This window comes from Lepus europaeus, chromosome 22 (genome assembly GCF_033115175.1).
Source record: "Lepus europaeus isolate LE1 chromosome 22, mLepTim1.pri, whole genome shotgun sequence".
Classification (NCBI taxonomy): Eukaryota; Metazoa; Chordata; class Mammalia; order Lagomorpha; family Leporidae; genus Lepus; species Lepus europaeus.
Window position 1 is genome coordinate 20,531,577 of NC_084848.1, and position 21,032 is coordinate 20,552,608.

Below are 21,032 nucleotides of genomic sequence, written 5' to 3' on the forward strand. Positions count from 1 at the left end.
TGTAACTCTACCTCTCAAATAAATAAAATCTTTAAAAAAAAAAGTGGTGACAACCATATACCACTTTATAAAAAAAACACCACAGGTACTATTTCATTATTACTATGGAAACTTGACCTCTGTTACCTTTTACAGTCAATCCTGTCTTACTCTAGTCCAAGAGCTCTTCACAATGTGTACCCCATCTTAATTTTACATTGGATGTACTTAATACCTTTTTCTGATGTGTTTTATTATAAAAAATTCCATCAATCAGGAATCAGAAACTTAGAATAAAACAATGAATACACAGAAAATTATTTTATAATGGGAATAGTGTTTCCAGTTTGGATTCAAAACATTGATTGGAAAAAAGATCTTTGTTTTCTCTTATGATCAGAGCTGAACTTTATAACCCTGAAATATTTTTGTTCAGATTCTTACATTCATCACCTATTTGCCCTTTAACCCTTACCAGGAATTTGGAGAAACTGACTACATATTTCATGATAAAATGGTTATCCTCACTGAGCATCTTCATTTAGATCAGAGTTCTGTGAACTATGACCTTCTAGTCAAATCCTGCCTGCCCCTGGTTTTTGTAAATAAAGTTTTATTGCAACAAATCCATGCTAATTTGTTTATGTGTTGCTTATGGCTGTTTCGCACTTCAAGCTGCTACAGCGAGCATTGTCCTGGTGTCATCCAGACAACCACATGAGAATGGTGTACAATTCTAGGCATCAGTGCCTTCAAAGCTCCTCAGGTGGTCTCAATTTGTAGCCAATGTGAGAACCATTGCTCTGTAGATCTTAAAGTCTGAGTTTTATAACTTAAAAGTCTTTCTTTAAAAAGCAATAACAGAGTGTCTGAGGGCCATGTCTACCAGTGACTAAATGTGGCAAGATAAAGAAGTAAATACATCCAAGTATAGATTCTTCAACATCCTTTGCTTGTGACAGCTTTGAGAAATGAATCACCCTATACCCATGGTTTTGGTTCCTCCTTCTCATTCAGATTTCCAGAAAGGTAGCTTTGGTTCAAACAAGAAGAGCTGAGTCACTGAATTCAAGAGCCTTGTTGTCAGCTCTTGCTTTCCCAACTGAAGGCTTCCTCACTATGTCTACCCTTGCCTTTGCTAATGTAGCTCTGTGGCCACTATACTAGCCTTCTGATGCTCTCGACATCTGGAACACCAGGGAGTCTTTTTAATGTCCCAAGTACAAATGTTTGCCAGAAAATGACATTTCAGTCAGTGATTTGGCGGTCCCATAAGATTATAATGGAATTGAAAATTTTCTATTGTCTAGATGCATTGTAGCTGTTGTAACATTGTAACACAATACATAAGTCATGTGTTTATCCAGATTCTTATCTTCATCAACTATTTGCCCTTTAACCCTTACCAGGAATTTGGAGAAACTGACTACATATTTCATGATAAAATGGTGATGCTGGCATAAACAAATTTACTATGCTGTGAGCTACGTAGAAGTATAGTATATACGATTATGTAGAGTATATAATACTGGATCATCATAATAAATGAACATGTTACTGGTTTCTGCAGTTACTATACCATAGTGTTCTTTTATCATTATATATAATAAAATTTTTCATTAGAGAAGCAGACACACACATACACACACAAAGGGAAATGAGAGTTCCCATCAGTTGGTTCAGTCTCCAGATGCCCACAACAAGTGTTGGGCTGGGCCAAAGTCAGGAGTAGGAACTTAGTGTGGGTCTTCCACATGGTTGGCAGGAACCCAACTACTTGAGCCATCATGACTCTGTCCCAGGATCTGCATTATTAGGAAGCTGGAATCTGGAGCCAAAGCCAGGAGTTGAACCCAGGCCCCCTAATATAGTATACAAGTATCTTAACTGATAGACTAAATACCCACCCCAACTTTTTATCATTATTTTAGAGTGTACTCCTTCTGTTTATTAAAGAAGAACTTACTGTAAAATAGTATGCTATATATGCCTCATATATCCAGTGTTTACATCTCTTGATTGCATTGTTTTCTCATGTGCTTGCTTTAACTCTCATGTTGCTTTGTTCATCACAGCACTGGGCAATAGGCTATGCCATTTGTACGTACCTAGGTGGGCAGTAGGCTGTATCATCACAGTCTGTATAAGCACACTTTTTGATGCTTGCACAATGACAAACTTGTCTAAGGAGGCATCTTGGAATGTATCCCTAGCATCAAAGGATGCATGATGGACAGCCTCAATTTTTTTTTAAGTCTCAATATCCCACTTCATTGATAGAAAATTTGAATACAAACAGTCATTTCCCTAAGTGTTAGACTTTCTAATAGGAGTAGAATCAAAGGGGAAAATATTGAGTGGCAGTCCTGTAATATTGAAATCAAATGCGAACTAATTAAGAAAAAATGGGACAAATTTACAGAAAATCATGTTTTTATCTCCAAACAAGGAAGCCAATATTACTGGATAATTAGCAGTCACTTACTTTCTGAGATGCATATTTCAGATTGGGTACATTTTCTTTACTGTGCTTTGGTGCTTGATACCAGTGGCCTTGAGCTGACCTCACCTTAACATATGTTTAGCATGGGCAGTGAAAACATTGTTTTTGTTCACCTTTCTGTTGCCAGTGAGTATTGCACAGTGCCTGACATTGTAAGTGTTCAATAAATATGTTAAAAGTAAACGAATGAGGCCAGCACCGCGGCTCACTAGGCTAATCCTCCGTCTGTGGCGCTGGCACACTGGGTTCTAGTCCCGGTTGGGGAGCTGGATTCTGTCCCGGTTGCCCCTCTTCCAGGCCAGCTCTCTGCTGTGGCCCGGGAGTGCAGTGGAGGATGGCCCAAGTGCTTGGGCCCTGCACCTGCAAGGGAGACCAGGATAAGCACCTGGCTTCTGCCTTCAGATCAGCGCCATGCGCCGGCCGTGGCGGCCATTGGAGGGTGAACCAATGGCAAAGGAAGACCTTTCTCTCTGTCTCTTTCTCTCACTGTCCACTCTGCCTGTCAAAAAAAAAAAAAAAAAAAGCAAATGAATGATTGTGTGAGATAAGTACAATAAAGTTAAAATGAAGGAGGATCTCTCCCATTTTGCAAATAAATTTGATGTGCAGGAATTCATGTACTCTACTGAGTCTTTAAAGTTTCCCTGTAACTGTGCATTAAAAATGACTGACAGGGTGGAATGTTTGGTATAGTGGTTATGACGCTAGTTAAGATGCCCACCTCCCATATCAGAGTCCATAGGCTTGAGTCCTGGCTCTACTTCCAATTCCAGCTTCCTACTAACACGTCCCCTGGGAGACAGCAGGCAATGGCTCAAGGGTCCCTGGTACTCTCATGGGAGAACTGGGTTGAGTTCCTGGCTCCTGGCTTCAGCCTGACTTAGTTGTGAATATTTGGGGTGTGAACCAGTTGAGGGCAGCTCTCTATTTCTGTGTCTCTCTTGCTCTTGCTCTCTCCCTTTTAAATAAATAAATAAAAATATTTAAATATGAGCAGGCTAATTTGGGGAAAAATAGAACATCTGTAATTAAAAAAACAATTGTTCAAGAAATGTTCAAGAAGTGTTATCAAATACAAAGTCTGCTTGCTATTTCAGTTGTCTTGTGCATTGCTTATTTTTGAGCTGGATAGGATTTTTCAACATTTCTGTGTGAGTCAAACATAAACTGACATCCTCCTTGATAAAATGACAGAAAAGGCTAAAGGAGAAAGCTTATATTTTAAAACATTTGGGGCTTAAATACACCCTTTTACTTCGTCACGTGGTATATTCACAAATACACCCCTACAAGATAACTAAAGGTGACACCATAGTTCTGTTTTATTGAGGATGAAGTTTTGGGGTTTATCATTGGAACCAGTGAGAGTATCCACTAGTGCTTGCCGAGTTTCTCAGTATTGTTCCCAAGTCTGGCTGAGGGATGCTCTGATAGAATCTACCTCTCAGCAGAATCCTGACACCCTGGATGGTCCTTCTCAGGGTGGAGCGGGGAAGAGGGATGGCAGTTTCCGTGGCTACCATTAACTTACACAGCATCCAGCTTTGTCCCATTGAAAGCATGTCCTTGGATTGATGTAAAGCCGTTGTTGTACAGTTTCCTGCAATCAATAGAGAGGGGGAGAAATCAGCGTCCCGGGAGAGATGATGCTGACCCTTTTACTGAAGGGTTGGGCTTCATTTCTCGAGTGTCACAAATCTGCATGAGGTTTTGCAGGTCCCATACACATACCCCAGAAGAAAATTTTACAATCTGCCTTTTCTGTGGGATGAAAAATATTTCCCAGTTTGAAAGCCCGTTCTCCAGGCTTAGCTGCTGGAGACTAAGTTTTTCCTCAGAAGTGCATTTACTCTGAGGAACCAAGCATTTTAAAATAATGTTTATTATCCATACATGCTGGAGAAGGGATTTCAAGTAATAGCTCAGTGTTAACAGAGGAAAAGCAATTACAATTTCTTAAAGTGAACATTTTGGAAGACATTCCTCTGAATACATAAGTTTTCTCTTTTTCTACTTGAAATGTAATTTCCCATTTGTATTTTATCTTTTGATCCTGAAGAGTTACCATTGATTAAATACTTGATGATTATGGAATATAGCAAATCAAATTTGATAGAAGAATACAGGAAAGTAGATAGGGTATTTTTTGTGGAAATTTGATTGTATTAACTTGTTTCTGTGTTTCTCAACCTATTTCATTCATCTGATGATTCCAGGGGGCTGGCATAAAATAGTATCACTTCCATTTCCCAGTAAAGTTACAGAGGCATGGAAGTGACTTGCTAAAAACACATTGATCTAGACCTGGTGGGAATCGGATTTGCTGACCTCATTACAATTCTTCTCACCCACCAAAAGCTTAGTCCCTTTCTGCAAGAGATGTACCCCAGGAGTAGAAATGCTGGGCTCCATGGAAATGCATGGGGATTCCTTGTGGTTATTGGTATGGAGATAAGAGAAGATAGATATGACCAACAGTCAGCCAAAGCTGCTGGGAACTCCTAATGGCAAGTGTAGAGGAACATTGAAAATGATAATCTACCACATGTGAACTCTAATAACGCCTGGAGAAGCACCAACAAGATGCCAAATTTGGAATTAGACCTGGCTTGCCACTTAACGGCTGGGCGATCTTGAGAATTTCTCCATCTCTTTTATCTTCAGTTTCTTTGTCTCTAAAAATGGCATAACAGTACCTCACCTCACCTAAAGGTTGCTGCCAGGGTAAAATAACTACAGATTTAAAGCAGTGAAGAACACATTAAATGGAATATCCCAAAGTTTGTATTTAACCTGTATAATTGTGAATAACTGAGAAATAATCGGATGGCTTTATTGTTGTTTTGTATTAAGTGATTACATAGTTTCATCCCAGCTTTGAAGGTGTCCTTGATGCAGATCGCAGTATCACAGGGACACAGCCACAGAGGCTGAGAAAGTTCTGATGGATAAGTCGATTTTTTTCCTGAACTGGAGCTCCTTTATGAGAATTACATTTTTTTTTATTTTCCCAAACTTTATTGAGAGTCCCAGATATTAGAAATGTTCTTTGAGTTACATTTCAGAGATTAAATGAAAACTCTTAATGAACAAGTAGGCCTTGAGAAGGGAAAGTAGAGAAGTAAGAAAAGGGGACTGGGCAGCGGCTAACTAGGCTAATCCTCCGCCTGCGGTGCCGGCACCCTGGGTTCTAGTCCCGGTTGGGGCGCCAGTTCTGTCCCGGTTGCTCCTCTTTCAGTCCAGCTCTCTGCTGTGGTCCGGGAAGGCAGTGGAGGATGGCCCAAGTGCTTGGGCCCTGCACCAGCATGGGAGACCAGGAGGAAGCACCTGGCTCCTGGCTTTGGATTGGCGCAGCGCGCCAGTGTAGCAGCCATTTGGGGGATGAACCAACGGAAGGAAGACCTTTCTCTCTGTCTCTCTCTTTCACTGTCTAACTTTGCCTGTCAACAACAACAACAACAAACAAAAAACAAACAAAAAAAAAAAGGGATGCAAACTTTGAATAAAGCTCTAGACTACCAGGAATCTAGATACAAACAGTGCTGTTAGACGTGTTCCTTCTCATGAAAATGAGCTTCAAAGAAGCAAGGACTTTTGCAGAAATGTAGAAAAAATCACCTGAAAAGATGGGATGATAGATAACTGTGCCATAGCCACTTCTACAGTTCAGTCAATAGGAGATTCCCTTCCCCAGCTGTTACCAAGTAGGCCTCAGTTATGTGAGGGACAATGAGCAGCTTTTAATTAGGAGGACTGCTTGGGATATGGGATCCTTAAGGGGAAAAAGTGCCAAGAGATGAAAGTAACATTCTGCAAAGAAGCTGAGAATACAGGAATTTATTTATGATGGCTACTAACTCTAACAAGGGAAACCCTTACAGAGAAAGTAATGGCCTGGAGATTTGGAGATAATCTCATGTCTTTTCTATTCTAACAAAAGAGATAAAGATCAAGAAGGAGTTTCTTATATTATCAAGAGAGCTGTCTCCGTATTGCAAGGGGAAGGATTAGATGATTATCCACTGTGGATAGAGTCCCTGGAGTTGGGACAACTTCATATGACTCAAATTGATAGACTTGGAGTGGCTTGAAAAACAGTTCACTAGAATAGTTAAGTGGAGGATTGGGCTAGTTTTGCTGGGAAGCAGTTCAATCAGATTTGTAACTGATAAAGAACCCCTGGACTACAGTGGGACCAATGAAAGGGAGCTGGGGTGACAATCAAGGCAAAAAATGCACGAGTCTCTGACTTGGACAGTGGTGCTACAAGCAGAAAGGATCCATCAGAGCTAGTCCCAGCTCAACTTTGTAACTAATACAACGCATGGAATCCTCTAACAACTTGGAAAATTAACTTACCTTTTTTACTTTTATTATTTTCCCCATTAGAACATTTGTGAATATTTCTGATTAAGCATCAACCTTGAATATCTAGAGAGTAAAATTCAGTCAAGCTCTAGAAAAAGTGATGTATTGCTGTACTATGTTTTCTGTTCAATACCCCCTTATAGGAGCTTAATGATTACTGAGCGAAAGTATGAATGCAGAATATGAAAACCCCTTAGTGTCACCCTTTTTTAACCCAGTGGTCTTGGGGAAGTAATTTAAATTTGTTCTACAGGTTTTTTCTCTGAAGAATGGACATACTTGAATGCAAAATATTACCAAATCTAGTCCACTGCCTGTTTTTGTAAATAACATTTTTTGGAACACAGGCATGGTCATTAGTTTATGTGTTGTCTGTGGCTGCTGTTGCTACAGAGGCTCTGTAGTCTCTAAAGCCAAACTGACCACTTGCAGGCACTACTCTTCCTTATGTGAAAGCCTTTGTACACTGTGGTGTACATATTATGGTATGATTCTTGGATGGCCTGTAAAAAATATGACAATGGCTCACGGTGAAGTGAATTTGTTGGCAGGAGTGGAACTGGTAATACTCACAGCGTCAAGGTTTCATTGCACAGTCCCTGAAAGGCATTTACAGGGATTGAAGTCATGTAAGGGTTGTCTGTGATTTCACTGTAAGAAAGGACAAAAAAAGAACCAGAAAAATACTTGATGAAATAATGCTTTCTTCTACTGCTGGGCTCTTGTCGCCCATATGCACTTAAGTAACCTGACATATACAGCTTAATACAATTTTCTTTCAAGTGTTATTGACTCTCCTTAAGCACTGGTGACTCAGAGATCTGGTGAGGTAGGGAGAGCTGAGCTATGTGGAAATAAACTTAGTGCCCCAGGTGTGCAGTGAGTGAGCCAGCTTTGGTTGTGGACTGAGGTCCTTGACTTCATCCTTAGGGGAAGTAGATGGAGCTCACAGACTTCCCTGGAATCTCTGACTGCACCCATCAAGTACAGTTTCCGATGTGCCTGGAAGAGTCAGGAGAAAGTGGTCCAGAGATTTCATTTCATGAGTTTTCTACAATGTTCTCAGCCTGCAGAATTCTGCCCGGCAGATGCTCCTGGAGAAACTTTCTCCACCAGTCTAGCTTCTGGAAGATTCCTTATACTTTGAGTTGTTCCACAGCAAAGGACATGATCATCTTTTTTTCTAGCAAAACTCTAGATTTTAAAAGCTATCTCTCTCCATTTTGCTATGTCTGCAGTGCAAACTGAACTTGTTTGATTCTCTCTGCATGTCTTCTTCTTCCTGTACAATTAGCTAAGACAATTGGCCCACGTCACAGGTTTTGGAAAAGAGCACATGGTCACCAACCATAAGTTAAAGGAAGTAGTTTTCCTTTTATATGTTTATTTGAGAAGCAGAGAGAAAGCACAAGAGCAAATGCTCCCATCCACTCGTTCACTCTTTAAATGTCTGCAGCAGTTGGGCCTTGGCCAGACGGAAGCTGGGAGTCAAGGTTCCCACGTGGGCTGCAGAGACCCAGTTACTTGGACCATCGGTGCTGCCTCACAGAGTGTGCAGTAGGAAGCTAGAATCTTGGGAGCAGCACTGGGACTCTGACTCAAGCACTGTGATCTGGGTTATGGTTTCTTAAATACCAGGCCAAATGCCTGACCCTCATGGGAGATTGAGCACCATTCCTGATTGTTCCTTAGGACTCTACTTAGACAAAATAACATAGGTTTTCTATCCCCCAGTTTCCTTATTTGTCAAGTGGAGAAACAGTGACCTCCTTTTATACATTATGAGGCAGTTGAGTGCAGCAAACATGATCCATGCGGCACTCTATCAGAAAAACAAAGCGTCATCATCATTGAATTTTCCTTCTATTCAATCAGTCCCATAAGCAAGCAAACATTTCATAGTCTGTCCCCTTTAATAACAAACTATTTTCATCTGCAGCCTTCCAACTATTGGGGCATTTTCTAGTCATTTTTAATGTGAAATTTCTCGATAAACTTGGTTATTATCATCCATCACTCTTGCTAATTCTGTTCTTCTAATTCTCTCTTGAGTCCACTGCATCCAGATTTTCCTACTCCTGTAACTCCACCTGTACACTTCTTGTGAGAGTCACCCCAAAGCATGAAACCCAGGGCCATTTCTCTGTCCTGCTTTATTTCACCCATCAGTGCAGCCCCAGGATCACTGCTTCCTCCACGAACCAAGCCCCATGCTGCACCCTAACTCTTGTCAGTGACAAACAAAATATGGCCAAACATTGCATGCATGCATACTTACAGTATAAAGAATACATCAGTAGAATAAACCTTGGTCAGGTCAGGAAATATTCTAAGTCCAGTATTGAAAATGCCACTAAATGACATGAACAAAGAAAAAAATGACAATTTAGATTAAAATCAACACATAGGAAATAGAATAACATAATATCTGGAAGCATGGGTTCTGAGATCAGTCTTGAGTCAAATCTTAACTCTTCCACTAAATATCAGAGTGACTACGGTCAAGTTCTAACCCTGTGATGAGATGCTGTTCCCTGAAGGCACACTACGTTCATCCAGTCCACTGCGGCAGCGCATCTGCTGTGCACAGAACACTTGTGGGGACTGAATCCAGGGGACAGGGTTCTCTCATGTGTTTTAACTGGAGGACGTTATGCATGTGTGTGTTGCGGAGAGATAAGAGGAAGATGGAATAGGAAGACAGTGTTAGCTAACCCCAAATTCTATTATTTTTCACAAATGATTTTAAGTAGTGGCTAAGGAGTACCACTGCAGCATATTTAAAAAATTGTGTCCTGAACAGTAAGGAAGTCAATCAGAGAATGTCTTTACCTTCCAAAGTTTGTGTCATCTGGGGAAAATGTTAAGATTAAAAGACATGCCTGTAACAACACAAACACAAAAGACCTCAGGCCCCTATGCTTCCCAGATTTAGTTGGTTTAACATTTGTTTCAGCTAATAAATTATAGGTAATGGAAGCAGAAATATTTTTTGAGAGGCTTGTCATGGCATAGAGTGAGGCCTAGAAGCTGTCCAGTAAATCTTTAGGGAAAGTCTTCTAGTAGGAAAAAACTCTAGTTCAACTGATGGACCTTCTAAGGTAAATTCAGATTTGACTCCTTCAAGGAGTCATAGGATTTGAAGAGGGAACAGGACCCAGAAGTCTCCAAATGAGCAAATGGAACTTCTAGATAACAAAGGAGAGATGTCATATTTCACAGTATGTATTTGAAATATAGCAGCAAGAAAAAAAAACCTAATTACATTAGGTGTTCTTTTGGGGGGGGGGTGGTGGGGAGAAAGGCCAAAAAGTTAAATGGAGGCCATAAAAGGCTGGGAATGAAAGATTAAAGGAACTTGCACCAGAGATTTTTTTTTTTTAAATTAAAATACTTTTTAAAATGTGAGAGGGAGAGAGAGAGCACGGGCTCCTACTCACTGGCTGACTCAGATGCCCTCCATGATGCTTGGAGACCAAAGCCTGAAGCTGGAAACTGAATTCAGGCTTCCTGTGTGGGTGGCAGGAACCCAACTACTTGAGCCATTAATGCTGCCTCTCAGACCGGAAACTGGAATCAGGAGCAGGAGCCTGGGATCAAACCGAAGTACTCGGATTTGGAATGTGGGTGTCTTAACGGCTGCCCTGAGAACTTCCATATTCCTCAAAACTCTGAACAAGTCCTCGTCATTTTTTTCCCTCTAATTTCCTGAACCCCTAAACTCTGTGTATGTTTCTTGTTTTTCATTTTCCATGATTCTGTAAGAGAGAGACTTTTGCATTTTATATATAGCATCTCCCCAAATAAATTCCAAGCTCCTTGAAGGCAAGGACAACATCTTAAACCCTGGGTGTTCCCCATGCACACAGGAGGGGATCATCATATTAAAGACCTATTGATGGATTTGGAACTCAAATCAAAAAGAGGAGCCGTGCCTTATCCCATAAGTTTTCTTACTTCCAGGACATCCTTTCAATTACATAGCCCACCAGTGTCCTCATCTATTCTGTTATCTCCCAGTCCTACATCCTCAACATGGGACAATTTTTAGCCCTCTAAATGAGCTACGTGGTTCCATATCACTCTATCATGCTGTTCTATATAATTTTATTGCTCTTCTATCCCACCCCTTTCTTTTCCTGGATAACTTCTGTTTGTCCTGAATGACTTGTAAGATATCTATAAATATGCAGTTTTACTTTAAAGGCATGGATGGAAGTGAACTGAAATGTTAATAGTGATTATTTCCCAACATTGAGATTGAAGTTTGTTTTTATTTTCTTCTTCTTACTGTCTTTGTTTGCTAATTTTTCTGATGTATATTAGCAAGACAGAGGATTCTTTCAGCTGGTGTTTAGAGGGCCTGATGTCTTAATACACATCCATTGAAAACATTTATATTAACCTCCTGTTATGTGCCAGGTGAAAATGCAACAGAGAAGAAACATGTTGTGGTCCTTGCTTCTATGCAGTCTACGATCAGCTCGTAAAGTGTTGCCAGATCAAAGCAGTAGAGTGTCGCCCTTTGTCCTTGCACCCCTAAGAAATTGGATTTTACCTTTTATGGATTTTTATTTTTTTGCTGTGAACAACTACTATAATATTGTTATGATACTCATTTCCAAACAAAATTCATTCTTTGACTCTTGGAGTTTTGTTTGTTTTGTTTATGGTCACTACATTTGACGACTATATATACAGTGTTAACTATGTATTATATTATCTTTTAGTTCCACTTCTCACAAACTTCTTGAAGCTTCCTTGCATGTCTCTTAGAGAAGTTCTCTGGTCTCAGCTGTATGTACTGACTATTGAATAGATTTTTAAAATGTGGGCCATTTCACTTCATACCTTGCACAACAAGAAGGGGTGGGGAGTAAGTCACAAGCTAGGATTTGACCCAGGCCATACACAATTAAATAACCATGGGTCACATTAGCTTAGGGAGATTCTAGGCAGCCAATGGCAATCAAGTTCTCAAAAAGGGGGGCGGGGAGAGGGAAGAGGAGTTGATACTTACAGGAACTTTAGGAGGGGGAGTTCTTTTAGGGCATCAGGGTCTATGTAAGTTAAGCTTCTGGTATTCCGAATTTCTCTGTAAAGTTACAAGGAACACAGTTATTGCGAGACATCCATTTCTGTTCTTACAAAAGACCAAACAACATAAAGCAGGCTTCACAAGTGCTCAGGAGAAGCATAGGGATTTTCATGGTGCCATGGGGCCCGCTATAGCTGGGGGTCAGTAGTGAGCTACTCCTGGGTCCTCAGAGGACACCATGGCTACTCAGCCCTTGCCATTGGCTTGGTTTCAGCCCACTTGGATTTCTGGGCTATCTTTCTCTCCACTGTGTTTCAAAGGTTTTCTTTTCCCGTTTAATGGTTTTATGAGGAGTTGAGGACAAATATCTTAGCTATTCAAACCACAGTAAGTATCCTTGCTGAGAGCGTGTGCACTGGCAGGGGAGGTTGGGTGGATTATACAATGGATGCCAGCATTGCAAGAAGAGCAGAGGGGTTCTGACACTGCTGTTCCAGATGCAGTGGGAGAAGTGAGTCATCACAGTCACTGGGGATTATTTTGGAGTGTTAGTAATTTGAGACTCTCAGATATATACAGCCTGATGTCATGTCTGTAACTTACATACTTGGGTTTGTATAGTGCTAATCAACAATGCACACTTGGGGCAGGCGTTTGGCACAGTGGTTACAACTCCACTTGGGACCCCCACATCCCATATCAGAGTGTCTGGATTCAAATCTGCACTGTGCTCCTGTTCCCAGCTTCCTGAGAATGTACACCCTGAGGCAACAGGTAATGGCTCAACTAATTGGGTCTCAGTCACTCACATGGGAGACCCAGATTGAGTTCCTGGCTCCTGCCTTTGGCATGCCTCAGTCCTAACTGTTGTGGGCAACTGGGGAGTGAACCAGCAAATTGACTATCTCTGTCTGCTCATCTCTTTGTTTATCAAACTTAAAAAAGAAAGAAAAGAAAAAAATGCATAGTTAGCATTAGTTACATTAGTGACTTTTGGAAATAGGCTCTCACTGGTAAAATTAATGTATTCAATATGTATACACTGGCTGAAAGAGCTTAAAAATGCATCCAATGCCTCTGTGAAGAGTATAGAAGAACCAAATAAGACTTGCAGCCTCTCAGCTTATGGAGTGGACTGGGGCTTGATGACTCCAGGAGTATGGGTCCAGTTACTGGTGATGCCAATTAATAAACTTAGAATCTGACCTCTGGAAATTATTTAAGGACAGTTTTCTGGAAGGAGAATTTACGTTCTATAAAATTCATGCTTTGTAAGTATATAGTTCAGTGACATTTTATTAAATGTACAGAATTGTGCAAGCATTATCATAATCAAGCTTCAGAACATTTCCATCCTGACAAAGGTAACCATAGTCTTATTTCCAGTAAATCCCACTCCTTCTTTCAGTCCTAGAAATAATGATCTGTTTTCCAGCTCTATGAATTTGCTTTACCTAGACATTTCATACAAGGGGAATCATATACTAGGTAGTCTTTGCTTGTCTGCCTCACTTCATTCAGCACAATGTAATATTTATTCACACTGTAGTGTGTGTCAATGGTTTGCTTCTTTTATTGCTGAATGTTAAGATGGGTTTGCAACAGAATCTTGGGCTCTGCCACTTCCGGCTCTATGAGTTTGGACAACCTCTTTAACCTCGTAGATCATATTTTTCTTGTCTATGAAACACAGACAATAATGGCATCTCCTTCATTGAGCTCTTTTGAGGATAAAAGCCGCAAACATTTGAGTGGCATGCATCTCCAAATCTTCCCTTTTCTTTTTTTGCTCACCAAAACCACTTGCAGATAATAATGTCAGATATACATTAGAAAATTTTGAATAATGCAAGATTCATTATTCTCTTATTTTCTAAGATACCAGACTCTCAGTACCACAAATATATAAAAGAATTCATTACAAAAATCCATTTGAAAATGACTTGTTTCTGGGGCCAGTGCTGTGGCATAGTGGGTAAAGCAACCACCTGCAGTGCCAGCATCCCATATGGGTGCCGGTTTGAGACCCGGCTGCTCCACTTCTGATCCAGCTCTCTGCTGTGGCCTGGGAAAGCAGTCGAAGATGGCCCAAGTCCTTGGGCCCCTGCACCCTCGTGGGAGACCTGGAAGAAGTTCCTGGCTCCCAGCTTTGGATCAGCACAGCTCCGACCGTTGCGGCTATCTGGGGAGTGAACCAGTGGATGCAAGACCTTTCTCTCTCTCTGCCTCTCCTTCTGTGTAACTCTGATTTTCAAGTAAATAAATAAATCTTTTTAAAAAAAGAAAATTATTTGTTTCTAATTATAGTATTTAGCAGTTTCCTTTGCTCTAAGAAGCTACTGCTTTTGCAGGAGAGAGAGAAGAATCAATATAAGGGAAGTTATAAATAACAAGTTGAATTTTTATGAGAAAAAATACAAATAAAACCAAAATAGTTGTTTTCAAGATCAGTAGAATTTATAGAGGGGTTTATTACAAATTAAATGTTTTTACAATGTGGCAAGAGGGACAGAGAATGATTTGATAAATAAACATTACATTTGGAGTTAGAAGATTTAGTTTTTTTAATTTTTATTTAATAAATTTAAATTTCCGAAGTACAACTTTTGAATTATAGTGGCTTGTTCCTCCCATAACCTCCCGCCCACCCGCAACCATCCCATCTCCCACTCCCTCTCCCAATCCCATTCAGATCAAGATTCATTTTCAATTATCTTTATACACAGAAGAAGATCAAATTAGTATATACTAAGTAAAGATTTCAACAGTTTGCACTCACACAGAAACACAAAGTATAAAGTACTATTTGGATACTAGTTATGCCATTAATTCACATAGTACAACACATTAAGGACAGAGATCCTACATGGGGAGTAAGTGCACAATGACTCCTGTTGTTGATTTAACAATTGACACTCTTATTTATGATGTCAGTAAGAAGATTTAGTTTTGAAGTTTGTTGGCTGTTGTTGAAACCCAGTATTAACTTACTTCCTTTGGTTTCAGTTTAATGTTCTTAAATAATTTAAGAAGAATATGTAAATTATTTAATTCAGCTTTCCTTTTTAACAGATGTCTTTTTAAGGCTATACTTTTCCTCTGAGCATGATTTTAACTCTATCCTACAGGCATTGATATGTCATATTTTTGTTATCATTTAAAATTTTTCTGTATCGTGATCTCTTCTTTGAAATCACATTGTTATTTAGACATCAGAGCCTTTTAGAAGTCAAATTATTTGCTGGTCAGAGAACTTGACTTTAATTTCTTGAAAGCTATTGAGACTTGCTTTTATGGACCAACTTATGGTCAATTTTACTGAATGTTCTACATGTCATTGAAAAAGAATATGTACCCTGAAAATGTTGAATACAATATTTTTTACAAGTTAAAGGCACAATTTCCTTATTATGTGGAGGCACTTGAAGCTAACTTGATTCTTTTTTACTCTTCAGATAAGATCTTTATGTCCCACCCCCTTTAGATACTCTTGAATTAATTCATTTTTCTTTGAATTCCTTAGTAGATTAAGCATAAGTGTTTTTTAAAGATTTATTTATTTAATTGAAAAGCAGAATTACAGAAAGGCAGAGGCAAACAGAGAGAGAGAGAGAGAGAGAGAGAGGTCTTCCATCTGCTGGTTCATTCCCCAGATGGCCGCAATGGCCAGAGCCACGCTGATCCCAAGCCAGGAGCCAGGAGCCTCTTCCAGGTCTCCCACGTGGTTGCAGGGGCCCAAGGAACCAGGCCATCTTCGACTGCTTTCCAAGGCCACAGCAGAGAGCTGGATCAGAAGTGGAGCAGCCGGACTCAAACCAGCACCCATATGGGATGCTGGCACTGCAGGCAGTGGCTTTACCCGATATGCCACAGCACTGGCCCTAATAAGTATTAATAAATACTTATGTCTGCTAAAATACAGTGAGTCCTTTAATTATTTTGATTCAAATCTTCTTTCAGGCTTTTAAAAAATGTTTTTTTTTTTTTGTATATTTGAAAGTGAGAGTTACAGAGAGAAAAGGGAGAGACAGAGATTTTCCATCTGCTGGTTCACTCCCCAGATGGTCACAAATGTCAGCATTGGGCCAGGCCAGAGTCAGGAGCCAGGAGCTTCTTCCAGGTCTCTCCTGAGGGTAGCAGAAGCTCAATCACTTGGGCCATCTTCTGCTGCTTTCCCAGGCCATTAGCAGGGAGCTGGATAGAGAGTGGAACAGCAAGAAAAGGAACCAGCGGCTATGTGGGATGCCTGCATAGCAAGTGGAGGCCTTACCTGCTACAGCATAGTGCTTTTTAACATAGCTTTGAGTATTTTTTTAACATAGCTTTGAGTATTTTTATTCACACTTTATTCTGTTCTTCAAAAAACATGTTACACCATTAAGCTTCCATCTGTGTTCTCCTATAAATTTTTCTCTATTCCAGTCTTTATATTAATTTTCATGTCACTTTGCTCAATTTCCTCAAGATATCATGAATATCTTGACTGCATTTACAACATTGGCAGTGCTATTGTTCCCATCAAGGCCTTTCTTTTTCTTTCCTTCCTAGATTTGTTTATTTATTTGAAAGGCACAGCCATAAAGATAGTGATAGTGATAGTGATAGTGATAGTGATGGTGATGGTGATGGTGATGGTGATGGTGATGGTGATGGAGATGGAGATGGAGATGGAGATAGGGAGAGAGAGAGAGAGGGAGGGAGGGAGAGAGAGAGGGAGGGAGGAAAAGAGAGAGAGAGAGAGAGAGAGAGAGAGAATATCTTCTGTCTGCTTATTCACTCCCCAAATGCCTGCATTGGCCAGGGTTGGGCCAGGACCAAGCCAGGGGTCTAGTACTCCATCTGAGTCTCCCAAGTGGGTGGGAGGGGCTCAAAGAGTTGAGCCATTGTGCATAGCTTTCCTTGGTACAAGGCCTTTATTTCTGTGAAATTAATGGTCTCAATGAGAAAAGTGGTTGTGAAGAAATGGTGAAAGATGTCTGAAAAGAAATGATGCTGGCAAAGGATAATAAAGGAACTCTTGGAAATATTTTATGACATTGAAAGAGCAAAGAATAAAATGATGAGAGCTGGTCCAGATCTAGAAAGAAGTACGACAATTTGTGAAGATATTGAGAAGATACTCTTTAAAAAGAATCATTTACTTATTTGAGAGGTAGAGATAGGGAGCTCCCATTCGCTGGCTCCCTCCCCAAATTCTTGTAAGAGCTGGGCTGGGCTGAGGCAGGGAATGCAGTCCAGATCTCTCATAGGGATAGCAGGAACCCAATCATTGGAGCCATCACACACACACACACATACACACACACCCCAAGTATCTGCCTTTGCAAGAAGCTGGAGTTAGGAGCAGAGCTAGGAACTGAATCCAGGTACTCTGATGTGGGATGTAGTTGTCCTAACCTGTGTCTTCACCACTAGGCCAAATGCTCACTGCAGAAGATAATTCTAAGTTATACAATGAAGACAAAAAGGGGAAGCATTGCTCAAACTACTCTATAAATTTTTACAAAACAGCAAAACATTTTAATTCTAAATAGTTTTTTTTTGTGGGTTTTTTTTTTTTTTTTTTTTTTTTTTGACAGGCAGAGTGGACAGTGAGAGAGAGAGACAGAGAGAAAGGTCTTCCTTTTCCGTTGGTTCACCCTCCAATGGCTGCTGCGGCCGGTGCACCACGCTGATCCGAAGCCAGGAGCCAGGTGCTTCTCCTGATCTCCCATGCTGGTGCAGGGCCCAAGGACTTGAGCCATCCTCCACTGCACTCCCGGGCCACAACAGAGAGCTGGACTGGAAGAGGGGCAACTGGGACAGAATCTGGCGCCCCGATCGGGACTAGAACCCAGTGTGCCGGCGCCGCAGGAGGAGGATTAGCCTAGTGAGCTGCGGCGCTGGCCTTAATTCTAAATAGTTTTAAGATTTAAAATTACAGTGCACTAAAGTCTTACTTTTATTTCCCTTCCTTATGCACTTATAACTGATTATAGAGAAATTTTAATATCTTGACAAAAAATTTTAAAAGTTACAAAGCATAAATTTTCTCTTTGATTAGTAAGATTGCTTTGCATATGTTCAGTATGAATAACTTTACGATTCCCACACCATGATGCAGAGCGAGGATTGTATGTATTTCAAATCCTATATTATTTCATGTTTTATAATGTATTATTTTGTTTTATGTCAAGGTTCATTTATATTCACCTACAGATTTACCTTCCATTGTCTTAATCACTCCCTTTGGCAGTTGCTTTCATATGTGCCTAATGGTAGTGAAATCTCAAATTCTTATTTGCTTGAAATATTTTCATTTTCAATTAAAAATATGTTTATTGAGTTGACAGAATTTACTGTTTTTATTTTTTGCTTTGCTCTGCAGATATTTTTCCATTTTTATGTATTTCATCATTTATGTTGAAATGCCAGCTATTATGTATTTGAAAGTATTACCTATTTTTTCCTCTTGCTTTTTTATGATTTTCTTTTTGTCTTTTTTAGTATGATTTTTGCACATATAACACACTTTATTCTTAAGAACAGCGATGACAAATTTGCCATTCTTGCTTCTTACTCTTTGTTTTGTTTTTTAAAATTACATTTATATTCCAGTGGCTGATAAAGTTTGGGTGCAATTTGGTTCCAGTGACATGGTAAAGTGGTGTTTAAGCGTAACAAACTAGAGAGCAGATGAGTATGACATTAAATAAATGTTTCTTTAGGTTTTCTCTACCCTTTTGATTTAAATGAAACTGTGTGAAAGCATGTGCTTCCTGCACGTGCAGAGGGATTTCACTTTGATCATACACATAAGCTCTGAGAGCTTCTGCCCATGGTGGTTTGTTAACCAGTTCTGACCTTTGATTTCAATGCAGTGTCTATACTGGCATTCAAGGAGATAATATTATTTATGCAAAAACTACTTTGCAAACTACAAAGGTGAATACTGTACTGCCATAAACTGAGGTCCTAATTGTTTCCTTAATTAAATAATTTTGTTTTCATTTTTTGGCTTTTAGCATTTTGCTTTGATGTGCCTTGATGTAGTTTTCTTCAAATCTTTTTGAGGTTTGAAGTACTTCTGTGATGATGACTCTTAAAGATTTTAAACATTTCCTTTTAATATTTTCAAATCCTTTTTTTCTCTTCTCTTTTTTAGAATCCAATCATAGCTATCTTTAACTGTGCTATATATTCCTTATTTTTCGTTCCATGATTCAGGCTGAATTTTTTTAAAAAGATTTTGTTTATTTATTTGAAAGGCAGAGTTACAGACAGAGAGAGGGAAAGATAGAAAGGTCTTCCATCTGTTGGTTCACTTCCCAAATAGCCACAGTGGCCAGAGCTGAGCCAATCCAAAGTCAGGAGCCAGGAGCTTCTTCCGGATCTCCCATGTGGGTACAGGGGCCCAAGTGCTGGGCCATCTTCCACTGCTTTTCCAGACCATAAACAGAGAGCTGGATCGGAAGACGAGCAGCCAGGACACAAACTGGTGCACATATGGGGTGCCAGTGTTGTAGGCAGAGGCTTAGCCTACTACATCATAGCACTAGCCCTGAATATTTTCTTCTGGCATATCTTCCAGTACACTAATTTGGCTTTGAGCTGTGTCTAACCAGCTGTTAAACTTATGAATTTACATTTTTATTGTTATTATTGACTTGTAAAGTTCTAGAGTCTCCAGCTGATTCTTTTTAAATAATTTCCAGTTCTGTTTGAATATTAACCTATTAATTATAGTTATTTTAAAGTCTATGTCTTCTAACTCCAATATCTGAATCTTTGGTGCCTCATTTTCTGTTGTTTGCTTTTGTGATTTTTCTCCATAAACTTCTGGGATTTTGTATGCCTGGTTATCTTTTAGCAATGCAAAGCTGGGTTTTAGTCTTTATGAAGGCTGATCTATTCCCAAGTATCTCATCCTTCTAGGATGAAGTTCTTCAGAGGTCCTGCTTCTGGATGTTTAATAGGGATCATCACAGTTAGTTGTCACTGAACTCTTATTTTTTAGTTCTTTAGCTCTATGAGACTGCTTAAGCCCCAGGTTGGTTTCTTCCTCCCTGAGGTGTTGCTTAAAATTCAGCAAATACTTCCATGGGAAAACAAACATTGTTTTGGAGATTTCTTCTCTCTCCTCAAGTCCTTTTTGCATGCAAATACATTCCAATATCTCTAAACTCATTATAAAAATCCAGCTCCTCTAGGTATTCTCAGTCGTGGTCAGGTGGTCAGTGTGATGTAAACTAGCCTGCCACAGCTGGAAGCAACATTTTGGGTCTCAGTAAGAATTCTTGAATTAGAAATTTATAGTAAAAATTGTAGCACTATTCCTTAGTTACCATGTGACCAAAGTAAATATACTTAGCCTTTCTGCATTCATGTTTTTCTTATGTAAGTAATGGAAACCATAATCTCTGCTTTGTAGAGGTATTTTTTTAGTGTTAAATTATGGTTAAATAATACACCCAAAATGATTGGCAGAATGTCTAGAGCATACTTAGTATCTATATCTAAGTATTTTTCTTCATCAAGAAAATAGTATTTCATAATACATGGATGCCTAAAAGAATTCAATATGATAATGTAAAACCGTTCATAGTTTATAATTTACCAGAGAAGTAAAAAATTATTTGTGAAGTATATTGACTAGTACTGATGGGCTAGGCACTGTGCTAAATGCCCATGTGTATTATGTCATTCAATATTTACAATAGCCATGTGGTTGGAACTCTTATTTCCCTAATTTTACAAAAGAAGTTGGGAAAGTTTGCACAATTCATCCATAATTACATAGTGAGCAGTCATAAAACCATATCCAGTTTTGACTGTGACCAATTCTGAGCTGGAATTTTTTACCAAAAAAATGTCAGTTTTGTAAAATTTTGCACAGACCATAGAATCAAGTAGGTACTTGATATATATTTATTAGCACACTGACATCCTCACCAATAAGATATGTTAGCACAGTAGCAATGCAATGAAGAGCAATTCAAGAGCAAGATTTTTTAATGCCTGAGGATTTTATTGTTGATTTTTATTTGTTTTCATTTTATTTGAAAAGCAAATACAGAGCAGGAGAGACAGACAAGTGGAGAGAGACCATCTATTGCTGGTTCAGAAGCACATAACAGCTAGGACTTGGCTAGGCCAAAGTCAGAA

At 39.5% G+C, this 21,032-nt stretch overlaps 1 protein-coding gene across 1 annotated transcript in view; it reads right to left on the reverse strand.

Moving 5' to 3' along the window:
* TSHR (thyroid stimulating hormone receptor) overlaps positions 1–21,032 on the reverse strand; it is a 152,246-nt gene that overhangs the window by 48,017 nt on the left and 83,197 nt on the right. The window contains exons 4-7 of the mRNA XM_062181369.1: positions 11,871–11,945; positions 9,129–9,203; positions 7,424–7,501; positions 4,014–4,082 (exon numbers count right to left, since the gene is read on the reverse strand). Coding sequence (XP_062037353.1) covers positions 4,014–4,082; positions 7,424–7,501; positions 9,129–9,203; positions 11,871–11,945 — 297 coding nt within the window. The remainder of the gene's footprint in view (positions 1–4,013; positions 4,083–7,423; positions 7,502–9,128; positions 9,204–11,870; positions 11,946–21,032) is intronic.